Source organism: Canis lupus, chromosome 10, assembly GCF_011100685.1.
Source record: "Canis lupus familiaris isolate Mischka breed German Shepherd chromosome 10, alternate assembly UU_Cfam_GSD_1.0, whole genome shotgun sequence".
NCBI classification, from domain to species: Eukaryota; Metazoa; Chordata; class Mammalia; order Carnivora; family Canidae; genus Canis; species Canis lupus.
This window is the reverse complement of record NC_049231.1, coordinates 63,904,748-63,930,710: the sequence shown is the minus strand read 5'-3', so window position 1 is coordinate 63,930,710 and position 25,963 is coordinate 63,904,748. Positions and strand designations below refer to the sequence as shown.

The 25,963-nt window shown below is 34.1% G+C and overlaps 1 protein-coding gene across 14 annotated transcripts in view; it reads right to left on the bottom strand.

Annotated features, from left to right (window-relative positions):
• The window catches only part of EHBP1 (EH domain binding protein 1), a 345,189-nt gene that overhangs the window by 185,497 nt on the left and 133,729 nt on the right, over nucleotides 1-25,963 (bottom strand). For all 14 annotated transcript variants that reach the window (XM_038551390.1, XM_038551391.1, XM_038551395.1 and 11 more), the window contains 2 exons: nucleotides 11,247-11,428; nucleotides 8,163-8,302 (listed from right to left, as the gene is read on the bottom strand). In XM_038551390.1, coding sequence (XP_038407318.1) covers nucleotides 8,163-8,302; nucleotides 11,247-11,428 — 322 coding nt within the window. The remainder of the gene's footprint in view (nucleotides 1-8,162; nucleotides 8,303-11,246; nucleotides 11,429-25,963) is intronic.

Here is a 25,963-nt window from a genome sequence, read left to right as displayed (position 1 = left end):
AACCATTCTCCTAAGTGTGGAATTATAATCCCACTGTGATTTTAATCTGTTTTCCCTGATCACAAGTGATGCTGAGAACATTTTCATGTTGTTATTGGCCAGTGATACAGCTTTGTTTGGGGACCACATATTTAAATTCTTGCCCATTTTCTTAAAAATAGGTTTGAGGCACCTGGCTGGTTCAGTCAGTAGAGCCTGCAACTCTTATTCTCAGGGTTGTAAATCCAAGCCTCATGTTGGGTGTAGAGATTACTTATAATAAAATCTTTAAAAATAAGTTTTTAAAATAGGGTTATTTGTGTGTGTGTTTTTAAGATTTTATTTATTTATTTATTCATGAGACACACACAGAAAGGGGCAGAGACACAGGCAGAGGGAGAAGCAGGCTCCACGTGGGACTCAATCCCAGGACCCGGGGATCACACTCTGAGCCAAAGGCAGATGCCCAACTGCTGAGCCAACCAGGCATCCCAGGTTATTGGTGTTTTTAGTATTGAGATTTCAGACATTTTTAAAAATCTATTCTGAATGTAAGACAATGTGTCAGATATGTACTTTCTGAATATTTTCTTCTAGTCTATACCTTACCCATATATTTTCTCAATGATCTATTTAGAAGAGCTTAAGTTTTTAATTTTGATGAAGTTTAATTTATCAAAATTTTCTTTCATGTTTACTTGTCTACTATGTCTTATGTATGAACCCTCTGCCTGCCCTCAGGTCACGAATACATTGTTCTTTTTTTTTCTCCCCAGAAGCTTTATTTTCTTAGCTTTTACATTTAGGTCTATGATCAACCTTGAATTAATGTTTGTATATCCTAAAAGGCAGGAATTGAGGCTTATTTTTTCCACATGGACATCGGATGTTTCAAAATAATCTGTTGAAAAGACTTTCCTTTCCTCACTGAATTGTGCTGCACTTTAATTGAAAATTAATTGGCCAAATAAGTCTGGGTCTATTTCAGAACTTTCTGTTGTGTTCCACTGTCCTATCCCAGTACCACACTATACTGATTATTATATCTTCATAGTAAATGTTGACATCAAGTAGTTTTAATATTACGATAACTGTTCTTTTTAAAGATTATATTGTTATTCAGGTCCTTTGCATTTCCAAATATATTTTAGAGTCAGTTTTTCAATTTCTATCTTTTTTTTTTAAGCCACTAGGATTATGATTAGCAAGGAGTAGAATCTATAGATGGATTTGGGGAGGACTTAAATCTTAACAATATTGAGTCTTCTAATCTATGAACATAGAACATTTCTCCATTTATTAAGGTCTTCTGTAATTACCATCAACACTGTATTGCAGTTCTCAAAAGTAGAGGTTTTTCTACATCTTCTGTTAAATTTATAAATATCTATATAATTTTTAGCCTCAATTATAAATGGAATTATTTTGTTCATTTCCTTCCTCAAATGTTTTTTGTTCATATATAAAAATACAGATTTTTCTACATTAATCTTGTATCCTGTGACCTTGCTAGAACTCCAGTATCATGTTAAACACAAGCTGTGAAAGCAAACATCTTTGCCTCATTCTCAGTCTTAGGAGAAAAGTATTCAGTATTTCGCCATTACATATGTTATTAGCTGTAGCTTTTCATAGATGTTCTTTATCAAAATGAAGAAATTTCCTTACAATGAAATCTTGCTAAGAAACTTGGTAACGAATTTTGTCAAACACTCCTTTATAATCTATTGAGATGATTATATGCTTTTTCTCCTTTATTCTGGTACTATGATTAAATCAACAGTGCATTCTTAGGACAAATCATCAAAGATTGCGTATCAGTACTTAGAATATTCATTGTCTCCTAGCTCTTCCTCTAAATATGGTAGAATTTCTAACTTTTTCTTCAGAGCTCTCACTTCCATTCTGGTTCTGTCGATGGGCTCTTAGTATCAGCAGAATTCTCCTGGAATTTCCTAAGGAGGCAGGAGGGCCTAGAGAATGTTCAGTTGTCGTTAGTACAAACAAAGCAGCATTAGGGTTTAAGAATGACACAGAAAGGAGGCTGAATTTGGAATCCGTAGCTCCTGCTACTTCTGGTCTCTGAGTTAGCATATTTGAGTTCTAAACACTAGGAAGAGATCTTCAGTCCTCTTCCCAAGGTCTCAAATTCCTTTAAAAAGGAGGTAATTGTGATGTCTTACCAACTTTTTGGCTCACAGGATCATAAATGTCCCCGGCTCCTGATTTTACCCTGTTTTCCAATGTTAATACCTAAATAATAGATGCAGTATTCCAGAAATTCTCATCATTTACACAGACCTCCAAGATGGGTGGCCATCTTTATTCTATTCTTTTATATAGCCCACAGCAAGCCTATGATTTTGTTCATAAGCATCCTGGGTACTGGAGAGTAAATGGCCAGTTAAAAACCAGAAGCAATTTAATGGATGTATTCTCTGACCAGAGTCCCCAGTTCATTCTGAGAGAACTACTCAGAGGAAGACCTATTTTTCCCCATTCATAGTCCTAGTGATAGGACATATAATCTTGTAGGGCTGAGGCTTACCGTAATCAACTTTAGCTCTTTAAATATGAACTGCTATCTCCTCTACTACCATCTATTCTCTGAAGTTAGCCAATATGTCACTCTTTCTCCCCCCAAATTAACTTTACAATCTACAGGAAAGGGATTAATAAACAACAGACAATAGTGCTTATGGTAAAAATGATTCTTAATTTATAAACTGCATCTGGATTGGAAGACTCTGAATGGACGATATATCTGATGAAAGACCAGTTTTGGGCTTTTCTGATTGTGGACTCTTGTTAATTAGGCATTTCCATTACCAAGACCCTGGAAACTATACCTATTAAACTGTTTCGAAAGATACCTGCTCTTGTGCAGCACAGATTCTAAATCAAGGCAATCTCTGCTTCTAACTATGTGGATCTCATCTCCTTGTACCCAAGCTGTCACATGGAGATAGAGACCAAAGAATAGAACCTAGGATGCTATGAGGACTCCAGTGAAAAAGAGAGCCTCTGCTGGCATGCTGCTGTTTCTGTGTTTCCAACCTCCTTCTAAGTGAATCTAATGCTTAGTTTGGCTTATGTGACCTGAGTGTCTTGTTGAACCTAAGTAGAACCCCTGGTTATTTTTGCAACAGCTTTAAGTATACTGGTATCTTTCCAGTATATCATAATGTCTGAGTTTCTCCAATAATGATTTGCTATAAACTGCTTCAGTTGAACCTGCCTTTCTAAGTTGTATTCAACAGGACACTGTTATTTATGGAGGAATCTTTTTTTTTTTTCCTTCTTGCTGATATGTATTCAGAAATTCAACATGAATCTCAAAGATGGTCATATTGCCAAATAGTGGTTCAATCATTCTGAGGCTGTCATATACAGATGGAGGCACCGATTGTTTTAAAACCATATATATTTTCTAACAGTGGCTATAATAAATTCTCCCATTATCAGGCTTTGTTTCTCCATTTCCAAGATCTATTACTCCCACTACATTTCAGTGATTCTTTTAACTGTAATTCAAAATTTCCTTGCCCATTTACTGTATAATGCACCTGTATATATAACAGGTTTCTGTCTAAGAGCCAGTCCCAAAATATGTTTCCACTTAGCAGTGAATTTTGTCTAGAACAGAACAGGGTAGGGATTTCTGATCAATCCAAGTATAGATATCATGAGTTTATGTTTACCTTCTAGCAAAGACAGTAATTTCAGAAGATAAATTTTATTAATTACTACTGGTCTAACAGCAATATTCCATAAGAAATCACTGACTAAATGAATAGCCTCTAGGTGTCAATCTGAAGTATCATAAAATAATTGTAACAGTTTGTTCCCTCAAGAATTTTGCAGCTTAGTTGGGGAAATAATATATAATTCGTATTGATATGTGATTGCATTTTATGCATTTAAATTGCAATATAAAGATATAATAGAGGCAAAATTTAAAATAATAATTCCTTCCTCTATAAACATTCTGTCAGCAATTTCAAAACTGCAAGGAAGAGTAAATATAAGCTGTATTTAAATTACTGCCACTTTAACTGGTAAATAAATATACCCACCATACTTTATTTGTACTATGTTTATAAAATGCATTTATTTTGTTTTGTTTTAACCTATTGCTTTAACATTACTGTTGTTAAATTTTAATATATTTTTAACTATCCTAAAACTACTTTACCCAAACATTTTTAGAATGGTAGTGCTGGTGCTAAAAAAAATTCCTGAAAGATAATAAGTTTGGAATGGAATTTACATGTGCTAAAAAATGCAACTAAGGAAGCCAAACAACTGCCATAACATGCTGTGCTATTAATTTAAGTGACTGTACTCTGGAAATATAATAGAGAAAAAAATGTAACATCAAAGCAAAATATGCTACAATGACTATGGATTGACTTAAGAGCATGCATTTAATCATCACTGTCCCCACCTACCCCTGCTTGCTCAACACATTTTGCATTCACTACTTTTGGAAAACTAGTCTTGAATTATTTAAGGTTTCAATCATGTGTCCTCCAGATCATATGCCATCCATAAAATGGGACCAATCTACCCTGTAAAAGGTAGTATATGCGTAAAGGTCAAATAAATGGAACAAGATAATAAGCCAGAGTGTTAAGTATGGGCTATAATAGGAGAGAAAAGTTCCTTCATTGATTTATGGCTTTTCAGGTAACATATCTTAAATTCTCAATAAGTTCCAGACAATGTGTCAGAAGCTAGTGATGAAAAAAAATGAATAGAATAGTCTCTACCTTGAAGGAATTTCAGAAAATAGGGAAAAGAATATATAAATAAATAATAACACAAAATAGTAAAATTCTAAAGAAATCTTGGATCATCACAAGTTGCATTAAAACAATGTCTTCAATTAGGGTCAGAGAATTTTAGACTATCTAAAAGAAAGTTATTCCTTCTACAAGAATTTTAGAAAATAAGATGTATGTGTATGATTAAGCAAGAAGGGTTACCATGGTCTGAATGTTTGTGTCCCCACAAAATTCATATGTTGAAATCTTAATTCCCAGTGTGATGGTATTAGGAGGTGGGGTCTTTGGGAGAGGATTAGGTCATGAGGGCAGAGCCTTCATGAATAAGATTAATGTTCTTCTAAAAGGGGCCCCAAAGAGATCCCTTGCCCCCTTCCACCATCTGAGGAATACAATGAGAAGTCTGTGACCCAGAAGAGGGCCCTCATCCAACTGTGCTGGCACCTTAGTCTCAGACTTCCAGCCTCCAGAACTGTGAGAAATAAATTTCTGTTGTTTATAAGGTACCCATCTATGGTATATTGTTATAGTAACCCAAACAGACTAAGACCAGGGTTTAGCTATAAAATCTAATACTGAATATTTTCATTAAATCTATAATTCATTTTTTAAAATGTCCTTTCTTTTCATTTCAATACCAGCATAAAACTTCTGACATATTGTTATCACCTTTTTTTTCTCACTGCTGTGATCAAAACAGTACAACATTCCCCAAAACAGCTATGAAAATGTGTGAGTTTTTAAAATTCCTACTTATGGTACTAGTGTCTAATTGAGACTTAGTTTTAACCAAAAGTGATTTATAAAGAACAAACTATATTCTCCAATAAAAAGATCAAGTTGTATTCCACTGCAGTATAAACACCCATGCTGTAAGAAAATGCCTGTATTTGTAAATAGTACAGTAGTGGCACAAGGGCTAGAACAGTCAAGCTTAAGAGGGAGTGGGCATGAAAGGTTTCTCAGTGTATGTGTGTCAATAAAATTAAATCTTGAAGGATAGGTTAAAGGGCACTGGTGGTGGTAGAGGAAGGTTATAACTTATCCTTCTTGAAGTACTTCAGATAGCCAAATAAAACAAAGAACTCAAAGACAGAAAAGACAAGGAATTTTTAAAAGTACTGCATAACTGTTGCTGACATCAATTATAAACATAACGTAAATGTCTGCATTTATTATTATTGAAAAAACTCCAAAATATTATTGAAATAAAAATAACAGCCAGGAGGGGTTGGGGAAGAGTTCAAATAAAGAAAAGAGAAAAAAATATTGAATCTCTCATGTTATATGAAGTGAGTTAACACATTGTTTTATTCATTTATTTCTTGAAAGATTTTATTTTTAAGTAATCTCTACACCCAACATAGGCTCGACTCTTAACCCCAAATCCAAGAGTCACATGCTCTACTGACTGAGCCAGCCAGGTACCCCTGTTCTATTTTTAATGTTAGTAGAAAAATATAGGTTCACTTATTTATCCACCTGGCTTATTTATCTTAGAGGATTGTATACTAAAATGAAAATATAATGTATAACTTCCAAACTCTATTAAAAAGTACTTAAAGAACACTGGAGAATGGTAAAATTTAAGGGATGAATGGGGAAAAAATAAGAAGAAAAGTCCCAAATAAAAGTATAAAGTAATAAAAGTGAAGTTAAGTATGCAGTTATCAAAAAGTATAACTATTAAGGGCAAAGAATATAAAGATAGATAAACTAAATAATGTTTATAAGAGAAATACTTAATACAGGTTGCAAAGAAAGTGATAAATACACCAGGAAAACACAAATATAAAAGAAAGTATGAGTTACAAATATGAACACCAGGCAAAATTTCTGGGCAAGAGGCATTAAATGGGGTAAACTGATCAAATTATAATGCATAATGAAATTATTAGAAAATTATTTTTATGCACTAAAGAATTTAGCATTGAAGTTCTCCTTCACAGATGAACTACACAAAAAGAATAAGGATACAAATAACTATTACAAAGTTAAAGTTTGATCTAAAAACATATGCTTAATCTAACAAATAGAATATACATGTAAAAAGATACAGAAAATTTACAAAAATAGATCATATGTCTCAAAGGAAAAAAATCTCACTCATTAAACTGAAATTTGAAAGTCTTCAGAATTTTATCTGAATAAATTTAAACAAGAAACAAACAAACTAGAAATAAATAAAGCCCACAATAAAATACAGTCTCCTAAACCACACTGGGTTAAATGAGAAATCAAAGTGGCAATCATAAATTAGAAAATATTAATTTACAAAACTGGCACAGAACAAAACATCCATCTTTATTTTTTTAAAGATTTTATTTATGTATTCATGAGAGACAAAGAGACTGAGAGAGAGAGAGAGAGAGAGAGAGAGACAGGCAGAGGGAGAAGCAGGCTCCATGCAGGGAGCCCCATGTGGGACTCGATCCCAGGTCTCCAGGATCACGCCCTTGGCCGAAGGCAGGTGCTAAACCGCTGAACCACCCAGGGATCTCCCAAAACATCCATCTTCATATACAAACCTGATCAATTCCTTATAATAAATTTCTATAAATGGGAGTGGAGGTGAACAGAACTGAGTTAAGAAAGTCAAGGAAGTTTTTGGCTAAGGAGTTACATGGGTCATGTAATCAGTGGAAATTCTACTGCCACCCCTGCCCCAATATGATATGACAGTAAGAGTTAAGGCTGAGATGGCTGCCAAAGTACCAAGAGGTGATTAGACGATAGAAATTAAGGATATCAATTCATAAATTTAGAATAATTCATTACCTGAAAGAAGTATGAACATAGTGGTTGATTTTCATTCCAATAATAAAGGTATAACACCAATTCCTTAAGTGTGATAGCCAGACTATCAATAAATATTTGTTGACCAATTAATACAAAGAGATTCTAACCACTTTTCATCTTAGTAGTTTGATCAAACCAGCTATAAGGAATACTTGCATAGAAGCTTCTACATATAAGGATACATAAGAAATATACAAATTCAAAACAAAGATTGTGCACATAAACTAGGAGAAGGAAGCCAATTCATCATGTCCTACCACCTTTAAGGCAGATCTTTACTTACAAGAAGGTTCATCCATACACTGACAAAAAAAGTATAAACACATATTTAGACTACTTTATACTATATCAGTAGTTCCAGTAAAGTTTTATGCTTTCTTGACTAAGCTTGGCCTTGATTTTAAATTGTGAAAATCTGTTTCTAACCATCACCACATAAAGTTTTCAGAGAGCTAAATGGTATATTATATATTAGAAAGGCTTAAGGAAGAAAAAATACTTTGTTAGTGGCATTGTTTTTTTCCTGGAAAACAAGAATGAGTTTTCAACTTTGCAAAAAAAAAGATAAACTTCTAGCTAAATGCTAATAAAACCAACCTGTAATTTTTGCTGCCTTTTCCTCTTGGTTCACTCGGTTCTCATCATCTTCTTCATTATCTTCTTCGAAGTCATCTAAATTGCCAATGTCAGCCTGCTTCATACTCATCAGACTAGCCAAACTTTGCATGTCTTCATCCCTATATGAATGATTTAAAATTTAATACACAGCTCATGAAATGACATTGTTTGAAAAAGGATTGTTTCTTAAGAAAATAATAATATATTCCTTCTATGTTAATAAGCTTTTTTAAAGTTGCCCAAAATTATTGAAAAATCTAAATACTCCTATTCGTTAATTTTTAAATGGCATGCTTAAATAGTAAAAGGAAAACTGGATTAAAAACTAACTGGTTAGGAGTTAGTTTAACTCTGTGCTGCAGATCTGTAGAAGACTAAAATTTTCTTCATAAGTATCAAAGTGTGGTTTCCTGGGATCCCTGGGTGGCTCAGCGGTTTAGCACCTGCCTTCGGCCCGGGGCATGATCCTGGAGTCCCAGGATCAAGTCCCACGTCGGGCTCCCTGCATGGAGCCTGCTTCTCCCTCTGCCTGTGTCACTCTCTCTCATGAATAAATAAATAAAATCTCTAAAAAATAAATAAAATAAAGTGTGGTTTCCTAATCATTAAATCTGGAAATAAAAACTTGTTTTATAAAACAGCGAGTCAGTTCACATATCAATGAGATCCTGACTTTAAAATATGCAAACTTTTAAAATAAATCAGAATAGAATTTTTTTTTTTTTAAGATTTTATTTATTCATGAGAGACACAGAGAGAGAGAGAGAGAGAGGGAGAGGGGGGGCGGTAGAGACATAGGCAGAGGGAGAAGCAGGCTCCATGCAGGGAGCCCGACGTGGGACTCGATCCCCGGTCTCTAGGATCACGCCCTGGGCTGACGGTGGTGCTAAACTGCTGAGCCACCCAGGTTGCCCAGAATAGAAGTTCTTAATCTGAAATCCATAGCCCTTTTGGTTTGGTGAACAGGAAGATAAAGAAATGGTAAACTCCTATAAATTATGTTTAAATCTTATTTAAATGTGCATTTTTCTCAAAGGGGTCGTAATTCCCAAAAAAGTTAAGGAACTACTGCAACAGAAAAAACACTTTCAAGTCGCATTTTTTAAAATTACAAGATGAAAAATGACCTGGGTTGATTATAAGTTAAATACCATATATTTGATAAAATGTAAGAATGTCTTTATCTTGAAGTATTTTAAATATATGTCTATAGTTTACATTAACTAATACTCTAAACATCAAGTAATTTAAGTTTTCTTGATCTATTATTTTTACCTTAAGTTTCAAATAAACTGCAGTGAATAAACCATATTTTAATATGTAATATACAAATTAAATTTCAACTAGATATACCTCTCTAAAATTCAGAAACCCTAAGATACTGTTTTTCATGTCCTTACCACAATAAAATAAAAAACAAAACAAAATAAGAAAACTCTTTTGTAAAGAATGTTCACTAATATTCACTTATATCCTAAACACAGTACAACTTTGCAGACTAAACAGGTTTTTAAAATTCTTTGCATTTTATCTCACCTAAGTTTACAGTTAACCAAATCATTTCCCCTTATAAAAACAGATTTAGTGACACAAAGTCTGCATAAACAAAAAACTTGTATTACCTATAGAAATGCCTTACAAATTGCTCACCTACCAATGAGGAATAATTTCAAGATACAACATTATTCTTGAAATGTTAACTGGCTTAGTTTTACTTCTGTAATTTCCTCATATTTTAATCTTGAACATTTTTCTCTGTGAAAGTTTAGGGAGCAAGGAGTAAAAAGGTAGAGAGGGAGTTTAGGATGTTTTGAGAGAATTTTCCATTAGAATTGAGACATTTGGTTAAACTGAATTCCTCTCACCCAGATTCTCCTGTGGAGGGTGCTGAATCACTTACTGCTTTTGCCCAGTGGAAAGGAGTCCGCAATCAAAGGGTCTTCTCTGATTCTGTTTTCTCTCTTCTTTCTGTGTTTTCTTTCCTTTCATTTTGGCTTTAACTTCAGGGTAAGGTCTTTATTTTTAATTTCTCAGTATTCAAGACTAAAATTTAAGGTCCTGAGATGACAGACTGATCCATTTTGTACTGTCTCTCTACCACACTCACTCAAAAGCCAACTTTCCAGAGATGAGGCTTACTGTTATCTACCAAGTTAGTTACTGCCCTATAGATGAGTGCCAAACATCTCATTTTGACTGACACATAGAATCCAGTCTAATCAGTCAAGTGGACATGGCCAATTATAGCAACCACATTCCACTGGCTCAAATACATTTAGAACTATGATTTAAATTGTATCAAAATATTCATAGCCGACTTCTTCCCACCTTGTAAGTCTAGGCTTAGAATTCCCATCTCTTCCGTCCCTGATCTTCCTCTCCAAGTAGTACTAACCTTTTCATTAGACCCCAAACATGCATTCTTCCTTGACTTGACTGTATGCAACAACCATAGTACATGTTACTTTTTTTTCCTGTTCCAGGTATGTTTACCTGATTTTATCCAGTTCGAGTTTTACTCTTAGGAGATCAGAACTGGTGGAGGAATTACCAGTGCTTAAGAAGTGATTTTTGAAAGGAATAATTATATCAAATTGTACTTTGCTAGAAAATTTTTAGAAGGCTGTGCAAAAGAACATGAGTTGTGAAAAATTCCTTTAGTTCTTTTATTCCTCTTATCCTAAACTTTTCATTTTGTGCTCCTCTTATATCTCGGCTTCATTGAACAGCTCTATAAATTGAACTGTCTGTATTTCAAAGTACAATTATTTACCCTGAAGACAATGAAATACAAAACAAACATTTATAATACCTATAACATACAATTTAAAATTTGGAATTGCTATAGTCACTTCTATATTATTGTTCATTCTCTAGAGTCAAGAGACTCTATAAATAACAAGGAGTTCATTTAATTCAGCCTTTAAAACAAAGAATGGCAAGAATGACTGGTATGCAATAAGATATTTTCAACTGCTGCCAGTCTACTGAGTCAAAAGCTGTTTACATACAGTTTTAAAACACACTCAGAAGCAGCTTGTCTTCTTGACAAAAGGAACTTACGTGGCTTTTCCTTCCCGAAGGAAAATGCAAGATAATGAAAACTGGAGAGTTGCAGATACAACTTTTTTAGACAATGGCTTGAATTTTAACTTGACATCAGTCTGAGTTGGCATAGGGCTTGCATACTGTTTCATGTTGATGCTGCTAGTAGCAAGAGCTTTCCTTCGACCAGAAGGGGATTCCTGGAAGAAAAAAAAATTAGAATTTTGGAGTTATTTATTTTACAGCTAAGTATTTTGAAATCGCATTTTAATAATACGTTATTTAATAGTTGAAACTTCCTTCCCTAATTAATTCCTGTAACACAACATTGAAATAAAATTGTGATGAAGTTATATTATAACTTTTACATCTTTAAATAAGGCAGATAAAAATTAGAGAGAGCTGGCCCAGGCAGCAGAAAGAAAGATAAACTAAAACACCCCTAAATAATCTCAGGAAAGAAAAAGGAAGGAATGCAAACAGGAAAGAAAGTATCCAGAGTTCCTCTAAAAAGATCTAGCTCAGAAATAGGCATCAAAAGTACTCAAAAACTGTTTTCCTTCCTTTCATTCTACTTAATGTAACCTAATGATATTTCTCCTTGTTGAATACCTCCAATTTTTTATGGAACTCCCAGCCTCTATGGTATTCTACTTCTTTTTTACCATTTCACCTACTTTTTTTTCCTGTGACAATAGTTTATTATAAAAATGAGCCCTCATCCTCACAATAGGTTTATCGGTAAGATTTCTAGTAGCGAGCACCAGCACCAAGACTGCCAAACTTTTTGGGTTCACAGCGCCGGGGATCAGCTACCAGCACGGTCTGGTTGTACTGAATGAGGATGCCTTTGAGCTCCTTCTTGGGAGCCTCATCCACATATGGTAATAGGCTACCAGGGCTTTGGCGATGGACTGGCAGATTACACGAATCTGGGCCACGTGACCACCCCTCACTCGGACACAAAGATGTCCACGCCAGCAAGTTCTATTTATCCTCTAATTTGAGCCTTATTTCTTCCTGGGGCTTTTCTGATCACTCCACTCTATAGTTCTCTCTCCTTCTCCTAAGATCATATATATCAAGGAAGAAACCACTGGTTTCTCTAATGCTATGTCTGGGACAGACACTGCCAACGCACTCCAGGAGGTTTCAAATTCTCCACACAGCTATTACCAATTCACCAAAAATGAATACAAAATGAAACCTAGTTGCTATCAAGGGTACTTAACATTCTAATGACAAGCTATCTCATTTCAAAATTATCCTTTACAGAATAATAGCTTAGGAGAACAATGAAAACAAAACAGCAAAATAATGATTGAGCATTAACTATGTGTAAGACACGTTGTTGATTTAGGAGAGATACGATGATAATTAAGACATGAGCTCCATGTGTTCTAATGGCAAGAGGACATTTTAGATGAAGGTAATCTGTAAATCATGTAAATCAGAGAACATATGCCATCATTAATGTAAACCAGAAGCCATAAACCAACATTCCTTAGGATTTACTAGTCTGAGAGTTCAGATCTAAAATAAGGCCTAATTTTCAAGCTGTGTGACCTTGAGTAAGTAAGCTTAGGCCTCACTAACTTTCCTTATAAAATAAGGAGACTAATCAGAAATCTATTTAAGCTCTACAAAGGTTTTCTATAAAATTATTCAATTTTCCAACCAGGCAGGAAAACTACCATTAACTTTTGAATTATTATTTAATAAATCTTTATTTTGTCTTATGATTGACAAACCTGCCTAAAAATAAAGATATATTAATTTAATCAAAACATTAAACCAGCTTTTTAGGAAAAAACCTGACATTTCTGCCAGCAGGGCAAGTAAAAATGTAATGTAGCATCCCCTAAAGAATACCTTGTTTTAAAATGTAGTCTTATCTGTCAGATTATGCACAGCAATATTATACAGAACTATTAGTGCATGTAGATACCTTATGAATGAATTTCAAAAATGCATCAAGCACTTGAGAAGGATTTAAGCCCTCTCAGAAGAAATACTTAAGAATATGCAAATACCTTCAACTGAATCAAGTTGAACAGATGTGACTATCCCAAACAATACAAGTGTTCTTTCCCTGGTCGCTACTGTCAATCAAAGAATAAGATTAAGGTTCAAGGTTCTGACAATGTGCAAAATGAAAACGTATGATTGGGTAGTATCAATTTATTACACTGATATGAACAATAATCTCTTATTGTACCTTTAGAATAACTAACAACTTTTACATATAATATAGGATTTAAAGCCTCTGTTTTGGAAGCATGACATACAAACTGCCACATATTATGTTTAGATTTTGTTAAACAAATCTGTTTTACAAAGTATGACACTAATCCTTTAATAATATTTAATTTTATAACCAAATAATCAAAATTCTATAAAAATTAAGATAACTTGGAAATAAGCATAATTGTGAGAGCCCAATTTAACGACAATTCCTACAAAATCTAAAGTTTTATGATTAATATCATATTCGTTTTTTAGATAAAAATTGTGTAGGTTTAGGTTTTCTGCTGAACTCAAAGAGTTTTTAAATTTTTGGTAAATCAGTGTCTCTGAAACAACAAAATAAAGGCTACAAAATTCTAAACATAATTAGTTGTACCACTTAAGTATTTAGTTGCTCAGCAACAATGGAAACAGCCCTTTGTAAGGTCTGGACAGGTGAAGAGAACAGAGTTCTTTTGAGTCTACAATATCCATTCCTATTCACACAGGCTCTCACTAGAGTCCGAGCTGGGAAAAGAGGTCTGAATATTTCTAGTAATTCTTCAACCAAGCTCACACATTGTTTTCCTCTTTAAAATTAGTTGTCTCATAGAAAAGGTATTTAAAAAGAACAGTAATGAGATAAATATAAGGATCTTTCACAATTCTAACCCCAGCTCCATGAATCTTCACTTTTTATAATCAAGTCTAAATCTTTACCCACCCAAAATTGATACCACTGCTATCATCAGTTCTATAAAAAGGAATGAAATAAGTGATTGCAGTAAGAAATGAGCATGTCTTTTGTATCCTATCATCCTTCCACAAAGGAGTAGGGTCCAGCCAGGCAGAGAGAGTTTAGAGAGAATTACTCTTATGGTTTCCAGAGGCCTAATGCCATTTCATGTCATGTGCAAGGTAGACAAAAGGACAGAAAAAAGAGAAAAAATAGTAAAAGCAACTCTGAAAGAGATGACAAAACTTAATAAGAAGTGAGTGTTCACATATATGTAAGACTAAGTTTCTGTCTCTGGCCCATGCTTAATACATGTTTGTGTGTGAATCTGACAGTATTTGAGGAATTACTTCAAAACTCCTAAAGCTGAAGTTCTTAAACTTTAGTGTTTACTAAAAAACAAAAAACTAGGAGAGTTTTAGACAATTTAGATGACTGGATCACACCCCAACCAGAGATGGGCTCTCAGGAATCTGCTGCATTTCTAAAAATAATAAGCACCTCCCTTCTCTACTCCCATCGGGCCACACCCACACGCACACCACTACTACCAGGTGATTCTGATCTGGTTAATCTAAAATCACACTTTCAGAAATACTTCCCCTAAGAAGTTATTACATAATATAACCATTTTATTTAAGAAATCTCACTCTCATTTTTCCTAAGTATTCTCTGTAATAAAAAAGACTTAGCTAGGGCGCCTGGGTGGCTCAGTCGGTAAAGCATCTGCCTTAGGATCAGGTCATGATTCCAGGGTCCTGGGATCCAGCCCAGCATTGGGCTCCCTGCTCAGCGGGGAGCCTGCTTCTCCTTCTCCCTACACCCCATTCCCCGGCTGGTGCTTGCTCTTGCACTTGCTTTCTCTCTCTCTAATAAATAACACTTATTTAGTGTCAATAAATAAAATCTAAAAAAAAAAAAAACTAAAACAAAACAAAAAACCCCAACAGACTTAGCCTAGATATATCCATTTCTTTAAAATCTAGCCTATTGTATTTGTAATCAGGCGAACCAGCATTTGCATTCACGCTAGCATTTACTCACTGGTTAATTTTTGGCCTATTTCTTCATGTATCTGAGCCTCATATTCACACTGTCAGGCAAATATTAAGTTTGGACAATACCCACTGTTGATAAAAATAAGGGACAATGCACAAACTCTCTTACACTGCAGGAGAGAGTTTCAATAGATAACAGCCACTTTGGAAAGAAGGTTGACATTACCTTGTAAAGTAGAACACATACATATCTTACAATTCAGTAATAATTTCTATCCTAGAAATGTCCTTGAGAAATTCTTGCAATGATATACTAAAATATCTGAGTTTTCAGCAGCATATAATAGGTGCTTAATAAATAGTATTTATTATTAATATTTGTTGACCATTTAGTCTGGTTTATTACATTAATATTACAAATGGTCTATCCAGGATCACCAGTCTTGAAATTAGAAAAACAAATAAGCATAACTCAGTGCAGGATGCTTACTTTAAAGTAATGCAGTTATATTACTAGAATTCACACCTGGAACCCCTACATTCTTACCAGACCTAAAACAAATTCGCCACTTTGACGTGCCCTCATTGCTGTTCAGGTGATAACAATACAAGCAATAGATGAATAAATGTTTTCTCCATATAGCATAAAATGGAAAAATGTATAATCACCTTATTAGTAAAGAATGAACTGATTATAGAATAAATAAATATATTTTTGTAAGATTCAGGGCTTCCTTATAAATATTTTTAAACATTTTAGATTTTACCATAAAAGAATGTAGCTAATGATGCCATTTCCCCTCCTCCACAAACCAAACTAACAACGTGATATAAAAAAACATAATGGTAGCAAAGCAATTTAGTTAAGTGGGATATTCTTTTTTTCATATTATAAGAAGTCAGAGAGAACCATCTTTTGTTCAAATTGTTCAAGTTAGGGTCTTCTAACAGAATAGTTCATAGTAAGATGGTTCATTTATTATGGATCCCAAAATAAATACAATTAATATAATGCCTCTGATGAAAATATTTGACTGATGGGGCACCTGAGTGGCTCAGCCAGTTAGGCATCTGCCTTTGGCTCAGGTCATGATCCTGGGGTTCTGGAATGGAGAACCACGGTAGGCTCCTTGCCTCTCCCACTTTCTCTGCCACTTCCCTTGCTTGTGCTTCCTCTCTATACTCTGTAAAATAAATAAATAAAATCTTTAAAAAATATATTTGACTGACTTCCTCTACCTATTAAAGTATCACATAAAATAATTCAAAAGCTAGAAATTGAATGCTTTCTCTTTTTTAGCCACGCATTTCCTCTTTTGTGAAATCTTTTGGAGTTTTTCTTACTGCTGGTTATGTTTTTATTTTTTTCATGAAATTGGACAACTTGCACTTATTCTGATATTATGTTCTTCTGGTTTTGGGGGTCTTTTAAAATTCTAGTGTAGTTAACATACAGTGTTATATTAGTTTCAGGTATACAGGATAGTGATTCACCGGCTCATATATTACTCGGTGCTCATCAAGAGAAGAGCACTTTTAATTCCCTTCACATATTTCACCCATCTCTCTGCCGACCTCACCTCTAATACTCATTTGTTCTTAATAGTTAAGAGTCTGTCTTTTGGTTTGTTTCTTTTTTTCCCCTTTGTTCATTTGTTTTGTTTCTTAAAGTCCACATATGAGTGAAATCATATGGTATTTGTCTTTCTCACACTGGGCTAATTTACTTAGTATTATACCCTCTAGCTCCATCCATGTTGTTGCAAATGGCAAGATTTCACTCTTTATTTATGGCTAATTAATATTTCACTGTGTGTGTGTGTATGTATCACCTCTTCTTTATCCATTCATCTACTGAAGGACATGCTTCAGTAGGCTGCTGCTTCCCTTAATTTGTCTATTGTAAATAATGCAGCAATAAGCATAAGAGTACATATAACCCTTTGAATTAGTGTTTTTTGTATTCTTTGAGTAAATACCCAGTAGTGCAATTACTAGATCATAGAGTAGTTCTATTTTTTATTTTTTGAGGAACCTCCATAAGTCTTCACAGTGGTTGCACCAGTTTGCATTCCCACCAACTGTGTGAGAGGGTTCTTTTTTCTCCACATCCTCACAACACTTGTGTTATGTGTTCTCTGTTTTAGCCATTCTGATAGTGTGAGGTGACATCTCACTGGGGTTTTGATTTGCATTTCCCTGATGATGAGTGATGTTGAGCATCTTTTTATGTGTCTGTTGGCCATTTCTATTTCTTCTTTGGAGAAATGTCTGTTCTTGTCTCCTGCCCATTTTTAATTGGATTATTTTTGTGTGTTTACGTGTATTGAGTTGTATAGGTTCTTTATATACTTTGGATACTAACCCTTTATCAGGTATGTCATTTGAAAATAATCTCCCAGTCAGTAGGCTATCTTTTAGTTTTGTTGGTTGTTTCCTTTGCTGTGCAGAACTTTTAACTTTTATGTAGTCCTAATAATTTAGTTTTTATTTTGTTTCTCTCGCCTCAGGAGACCTATCTAGAAACATGCTGCTACGACCAATGTCAGAGAAATTATTTCCTGTGCTCTCTTCAAGAATTTTTATGGTTTCAGGTTTCACACTTAGGGCCTTAATCCCTTTTGAGTTTGTGCTGGTTATCTTTTCATTACTATTTACATATGCATTCTAGTACTAAATCCATTGTTATTTATATGTGTTGTACAAACGCCTTCCAATTTTTGGCTTTTATTTTCTCTATATGGAATCTTTTAAATAGCCCAATTTCTTATTTTTAATGTGAAGTCAACCTTTTCCTTTACGGTTTGTGCTTGTATATTTTGTTTGAGAAAGTCTTCCTAACATTGACCTCAAACTAAAAACTTTCAAACCTCGCTTTTCATAGTTAAGAGTCATTGCCAACTAGAGTGAATTTTTGTGTAACTTTCAGATAGGGATTCAATTTCATTCTTTAAAAAAATTATGGGTAAATAACTGTCACAGCACTATTTATTAAACAGTCCATATATATCCCTCCTCTCCTCTATCTGCAATGCCCTCTCTTACCAAAAATCTGGCTTGCATATAAGGTCTGTTTCTGTGTTCTCTAATTCTAATATCACAACAAGGCAATATTGCCTCAACTATCAAAGTTTTATCTTACATTTAATTCTCTCCTTATTCTCTTATTCAGGAGTATCTTTGGCTATTTATGACTTTGCTTTCCCAAATAGTTCCGAAGTTTTATGAAACATCCAGATGAGATTTTGATTAGAACTGCATTAAATCTACAGATCAATGTGGTTGTATTGGCACCTTTACAATATTAGATTCCATATTCTAAAATAGGACATTACCTCTATATTATCTATTTAAATCTTTAACGTCTCTCAAAGTTTTATCATTTTCTTCACATACGTCATATGTATCCATAGCTAGATTTATTCCTAGGTATTTCAGTGTTTCTCTTAATCTAAATTTTTTTCAAATTATATCTTTGAATTGTTTCTAGCAATTGAATTTGCAAACAGATTTTTTAAAGTAGGCTCTACACAGAGTATGGAGCTCAATGCAGGGCTTAAACGTTAGTTCCTATCCTGAGATAAGACCTGAGCTGAGATCAAGAGTCAGACACTTAACCAATGGAGCCACCCAGGTGCACAAGTAAACACATTTTTTAAATACAAAAAACCTAACACCTTTGTATTAATTTTAATAATATATATTTATTCTGGGGTTTCGGTATAATCATGTCATCTACAAAACTAGCTATTCATTTCATTTTCCCAATCTTTAAGATTTCTTTCCCTTTTTGTTAGTACACTATCTAGAGCCTCCACGATGATTCTGACTAGATATTATAAACAGGGCCATTCCTGTATTATTCTTCTCCTTAAAAGGAATGCTTCTGATTTTTCATCCTGAAGTATGTTTAGTGAAGTTTTTTTTCTTCTTTTAAAAATATTCCTCTTTATAAAATTAAGAAAATTCCTTTCTCTTATTACTTTGAAGTTTTAATTTTATTTCTATAAGTAGGTGTTAAATTTTATCACTTAAAAATATTTGGGGATAATTTAAGATTTTTTTTAAAACCCTTAATCTATTAATGTGGCAATTTAATAGATTTTCTGAAGTTAAAGCAACTCCACATTCCTGGGAAAAATCCAAAGTTATTTGAGTCTATTTTCTTTTGGGACAGGTTTCTAATTACAGATATAATTTCTTTAATGATTACAGAAGTATTCAGGTGTTTGGTGTCTCCCGAAGTCAGTTTAGATAAATATATTCCCAAATGGGATTTATACATTTCATCCATGATTTCAAATTTAATGACATAAAACTTTTTAAAATATCATTTTATTATTTTAATCTCTGCAAATCCTATAGTTTTGCATATTTTTTCGCTCTCAATACAATTTGTGTCTTCTCTCTTTTGTTTCAAGATAACTTCTGCTATAAATTGTCCATTTCCTAGGACTTTCCAAATGAACAACTTTTGGTTTTGTTGATCCTTTCAAGTGAATATGTTTTCTATTTCAGTAGTTTCTGCTCATCTTTACTATTTCCTTCCTTCTACTTTCCTCAGGTATATTTCAACTCCTGAATTCTGAGCATTTCTTTTTTTCTGATCTAAGCATTAAAGATTATATATTTCTCAAAGTACAACTTCAACTATCTCTCTATTTTATTATGAATTATTTTGTTATTCTGTAGGTAAATATTTTCTAATTTTTCATTACAAGTCCTGTGACTCGTGTTTATAAACTTTTTTCAACTATATGCAGTTTTTCTACTTATCTTTATGTAATTGATTACTATTAAATTGATTTGGGGTCACAGAATATGACTTATTTAGTGTCAATCCTTCAAAATGTATCGAGGCAAGCTTTACGGTTTAATTCATGATCAATTTTCACACATGTTCCATGAGTTCTTAAAAAGTATTTAACTGGTATCTATATACACTGCTGTCCACTTTCACAAAAGGATTTTTCTGCAAAATCAACAAATCATTAACTTTCTTCTTAGACAAGGACAAGCAGAGCAAGAGCAGTAGAAATTTCAAATGTGAGGTCATGGAACATTTTCTAAAGGACACAAGTCAAAGAATAAATAAGTGAAAGAATTGAGAAGCTGCTCACAGATTTCTTCACAGGCTCCTTTTCCTCTCCTTCTGACATATCCCCTTTTATTTCAGGACTGTCTCTTATAAATGGCAGATAGCCAGAAAATTTTAAAATCCAGTCTGCTAATCTCTGTCCTTTACTGGAGAGTTTAGATCAACAACTCCCAAATGTTTTTACCTCAAGGCCCTTTTAAATGCTTTGAGAACTACAAAGAGCCTTTGTTTATGTTGATTATATCTATCAATATTTGCTTAATTAAAAATTAAATATAAGAAATTTAGAAAATATTTTATTCAAACAGAACTAATAAATTCATGTTAACATATTTTTACAAAGAATAAATATACGTTTTTTAAGACGATTTTTTAGAGCAGTTTTAGGTTACAACAAAATCAAGAGAAGTAAAGAGATTTCCCATATAACCCGAATACCCACACATACATAGCCTGTCCCATTCTTAACATTATTCACCAGTATGGTAACATTGTCTATTAAGGATGACCCTATAGAGACATCATAATCACCCAAAATCCAGTTTACTCTTTAGGGTTCACGTATGGTGGTGTACATTCTATTGTTTGGACAAATGATATCGTAACACCAAGCAGAATATTTCGCCACCCTAAATATCCTCTATGCTTTACCTATTCATTTCCCCTACTCTCCACCCTTGGCAACAACAAAAATCTTTCTATCATTTCCATAGTTTTGCCTTTTCCAGAATATCACACTGTTAGAATCATACAATTACGTATGTGGTAATTTAATAGTTGGCCTCTTTCATTTAGTTATAAGCATTAAGGTTCCTTTATGTCTTTTCATAGCTTGATAGGTCATTTCTCTTTAGTGCTAAATAATATTCTATTGTCGGAATGTACCACAGTTTATCCATTCATGTCCTGAAGGACGGTTGCAAGGCAAAACTGCTATAAAACATCCATGAGCAGGTTTTTGTGTGGACAAGGATACACATTTTGTTTGAGTAAATACCAAGTAGTATGACTACTGAATTATATGAGAACAGTATGTTTACTTTGTATGAAACCACAAAGCTGTCTTCCAAAGTAACTGTACCATTTTGCATTCCCACCAGCAATGTATGAAAGTTCCTGTTGCTCCGAATCCTCACCAGCATTGGATACTGTCAGTGTTCCAGATTTTGGCCATTCTAATAGGTGTGTAGCAGTATCTCATTGTTGTTTTAATTTGCATTTCCCTAATGACATGATATGCAGCATCTTTTCATGTGTCTGTTTGCCATCTGTACATCTTCTTTGGCAAGGTGTTTCTTAAGGTTTTTGTCCCATTTTTTAAATTGGGTTGTTTGCTCTTGTATTGTTCTTTGTATATTTTAAATAACATTCCTTTATCAGATGTCTTTTTAAAAGTATTTTCTCCCTGTCTGTTGCTTCTCTTCTCTTGACACTGTCTTTCACAAATCAAGTTACACAGTACTGATGATTGCAGCTTTATAATACGTCTTGAATTTAGGTAGTACCAGTTCTCCAAATTTGTTCTTCTCCTTCAATATATGTTGGCTATTCTGAGTTTTGCATTTCTATATAAACTTTAGGATCAGTTTGTTGATATCCACATAATATTTTGTTGGGATTTTCACTGGGACTGCATTTAGTCTATAGATCAAGCTGGAAAGAACTGACACCTTGACAGTATTGAGTCTTCCTATCCATTAAAATAGAATAGCTCTCCATTTATTTAGTTCTTTGATTGTGCACATCAGAATTTTGCAGTATTCTTCATGTATATCCTGCACATATTTTGTTAGATTTATACCTAAGTATTTTGTTTCTGGGCTAATGTAATGAAGTTGTGCTTTTAATTTCAAATTCCACTTGTTCATTGTTGATATATAGGAAAACAAATGACTTTTGCTTTTGTGGAGTTTTAAAAAAAAATTTTATTTATTCATGAGAGACACGGGGGGGGGGGGGCGCAGAGACATAGGCAGAGAGAGAAGCAGGCTCCATGCAGGGAGCCCAATGTGGGACTTGATCCCAGGATTCCAGGATCACACTCTGTGCGGAAGGCAGATGCTCAACCACTGAGCCACCCAGGCGTCCCAGCAACTGACTCTTGTTTATAAACTTTGTATCCTATAAGCTTGCTATATATAATCACTTGTTAGTTTCAGGAGATTTTTTTGTTAATTCTTTTGCTTTCTACATAGATAATCATGTATTCTGAGAAGAAAAAGTTTCATATCTTATTTCCCAATCTGTATACTTTTTATTTCCTTTTCTTGTCTTATTTCATCAGCAAGGACTTCCAGTATACTATAGAGAAGTAGTAAAAGAGGCATCCTTGCCTTGTAGTGGGAAAGCTTTGAGTTTCTCACCGTAAAGTATGATATTAGCTGTCGGGATTTTGTAGATGTTCTTTATTAAGTTGAAGTTCCCCACTATTCCCAGTTGGCTGAGATTTTTTTATCATTAATGTATGTTGGATTTTATCAAATTCTTTTTCTTCATCTACTGATATAGTCATGTGATTTTTCTGTTTTAGTCTGTTGATGTGGTGGATTACATTAATTAATTTTCAAATACTGAACCAGACTTGCATGTCTGAGATAAACCCCACTTAGTTGTAGTATATAATGTTATTATATTTTTTGGTTTCAATTTGTTAATAATTTGTTGAGAATTTTTATATTATATCATTAAGAGGTATTGGTCTATAGTTTTCTTTTCTTGTAATGTCTTTGGTTTTGGTTTAGAGTAATGCTGGCCTCATAGAATGAATAAAGAAGCATTTCTTCTGCTTGTATCCTCCAAAAGAGATTGTAAGGAATTGATATACTTCCTTAAATTCATCAGTGAATCCATCCAGACCTGATGCTTTCCATATATTCTCTATGCAAAACAATTTTTTTAGGATTTATTTATTTTTGAGAGAGAGAGAGAGAGTAGGAGCATGTATGAGTGAGCACACACACGTGTGCTTGTGGGGGGAGGGGCAGAAGGAGATGGAGAGAGAGAATCTCAAGCAGACTCCCCACTGAGTGCAGAGCCCAACACCATGATCAGGACCTGAGCCAAAAGCAAGAGTCAGAGGCTTAACCAACTAAGCCACCTAGGGCACCCCCAAAACAATTTGATAAGAAGGCTATCACGGTTTTATATTCTTACAAACCTCCTTAATGTGTTTATATCTCTAAAATAGAACTAATATCCAATTTAACAGCTATATTCTTTTATCTACTCTCATATTCAAGATGTGTGATGTTATTCTGGTTGAAACACATGAAGAAAACCCAGCCTCATACAAATACATAGCTGGAAAAAATAAAAGTATTTTAATGATATTTTCAGATAATCTTGGGTCTTCTTTGACATTATATCAAAACTCCACAAGTGGTACTTTCTTAAAGGTTAAAAGTAATGTGGAATCTGAAATCATATCAATAAGCTTTTCAAACCCTGTTCAATTAAGATCCAATGCTCTATCATGTATTTTCAATGGGTTTTTTTAATTCACGCATGATTTTGTAACATCATACACTTTGGTCATTTAGAAAATACTGATTCTCTGATTTATATAGGTATTTTAAACGTTGATACATTCCATTATATAATACCAAAGTAACCACATTTGATTGTAGCACAGCCTATTCCATCAGAAAAATCCTTAAACACTGGAAAAATATAAGCTTAACATGGAGAAAACAAGTTTTTCATAATTCTAATTTCCCCTTGAAAGCCTGAATTTTTATCAATGGGAACAAATAACTTCAGTCACTTATCTTTAAATAGCAGCCTCACTATGTTCAGTTTCAAGGACATGTTGGTCAATACCCAAGTATGTATAACAAGTTAATCGTTTTTTCAAAATAGTGTTCCATGGAAGAAGGGTGATCAGTTTAGTTTTCAACTTAATCACACAAGTGCTTTTCCTTAAATAACTTTGCCCTTTGCAATGCAGTCTGAGCGCTTCATGAATACTTTCCATTTTGTCAGAATATTAAAAAGAATACTCAAGGGTAGAAATGTAATAAAATTAACAATTTTATCACAACATCAAAAACATACACAAATAAAACCCAATAAAGACTAGTTCCTAGTTATAAATTTTCAAGGGTGGTATTGCTTCTACCTATTAATATTAAGAATAGAAGAGGCAATCTTCATTGTTTTTATTCTGTGCAGTAAGTTCATTACACAGATGGCAGAGCTCTAGGATGTCAGCTTTGTGCAACAAAGAGACCTTATTAGATTTCCCATCTTGGGAGCATGGGAGGTGCTAGACTTTTTCTGCATCTCCAAGCAGTGGTTAAAGCAGTAAATCACATGACTTCAGTAGAAACCCTCAGTGGGAAAGCTATGATGAATGATTATCTTCTAGACTTCCTGCTTTCAATTTTTTAAAAAACTTCTTTGGGTTCTATCTGTGTTATTTTAGGAATACATTTATAAAGATCATCTGGTTGGGATCCCTGGGTGGCGCAGCGGTTTAGCGCCTACCTTTGGCCCAGGGCGCGATCCTGGAGACCCAGGATCGAATCCCACGTCGGGCTCCCGGTGCATGGAGCCTGCTTCTCCCTCTGCCTGTGTCTCTGCCTCTCTCTCTCTCTGTGACTATCATAAGTAAATAAATAAAAATTAAAAAAAAAAGATCATCTGGTCATATTTTACCCAAGTTTTTAACTATTTTCCAATAGGGGAGTTATCCATGCTAGCTAGGTGGTCACACTGCTAGAAACAAATTCTTCATTTGAATTTTACTAGAACAGAATTAAACATTTCTCTCTCTCTCTCTTTTTTTTTTTTTTTAAGATTTTATTTGAGAGAGAAAGAGAGAGAGCATGAGCGGGGGGAGGTGCAGAGGGAGAGGGAAAGCAGACTCCCTGCTGACCAGGGAGCCCTACATGGGGCTCAATCCCAGAACACTGGGATCATGACCTGAGCCAAAGGCAGATGCTTAACTGACTGAGCCACCCAGGCTCCAGAACCAAACATTTTGGTAAAGAAGAGCCATTATAACAAAGTTCACTTATCTCCCATTGATCTAAATTCCTAATTTAGAAACTCTTAATGACTTACTTGGACTGTCTAAGAATTTGTTTTATTGGAACTCTCTAGATGTAAATCTGCAATTATCTTTGCAACAATGACTCTTATGTTGTCTATAAGTTGCTATGTCTCAACATCATTGTAAGCAGGTAGTAAGTACCTGATGATAAATTAACGCTTGCAGCATATACCCTTTTAGCACCTCACAGTCTAATACCTGATTCTGTTCATTCTTAACCATCAGAACTCTAAATTCTCTTTTGATTCTATACAACTGAATCAGGGCACCCAGAAATAAAGTGACAGGCAGATAGAACTCTGGACAGCATTCTAAAGATGTGTGATGAGGCTAACATTTAAAAGGCTCAGTTATTAGATTTCACTGTCTTATGACTACATGAATTACTTGCAGTAAAGAACATGCTCAAGTATTTGTATAAATTACCATCTTCTCTACTGACTCAAGAACTGAAACTCTCAAATAAGATAATGTGGAACTGGAAGGGACCTTATAAATTTCTTAATCCATCCTGTCATCCCCAATGCAAAAACACCTTATACCACACCTAACAGAGAGTTATCACATTTATTTCCTGGTACTTTTCATTTAAATTCAACCTAAACACTTCTAAGGCTTTATTCC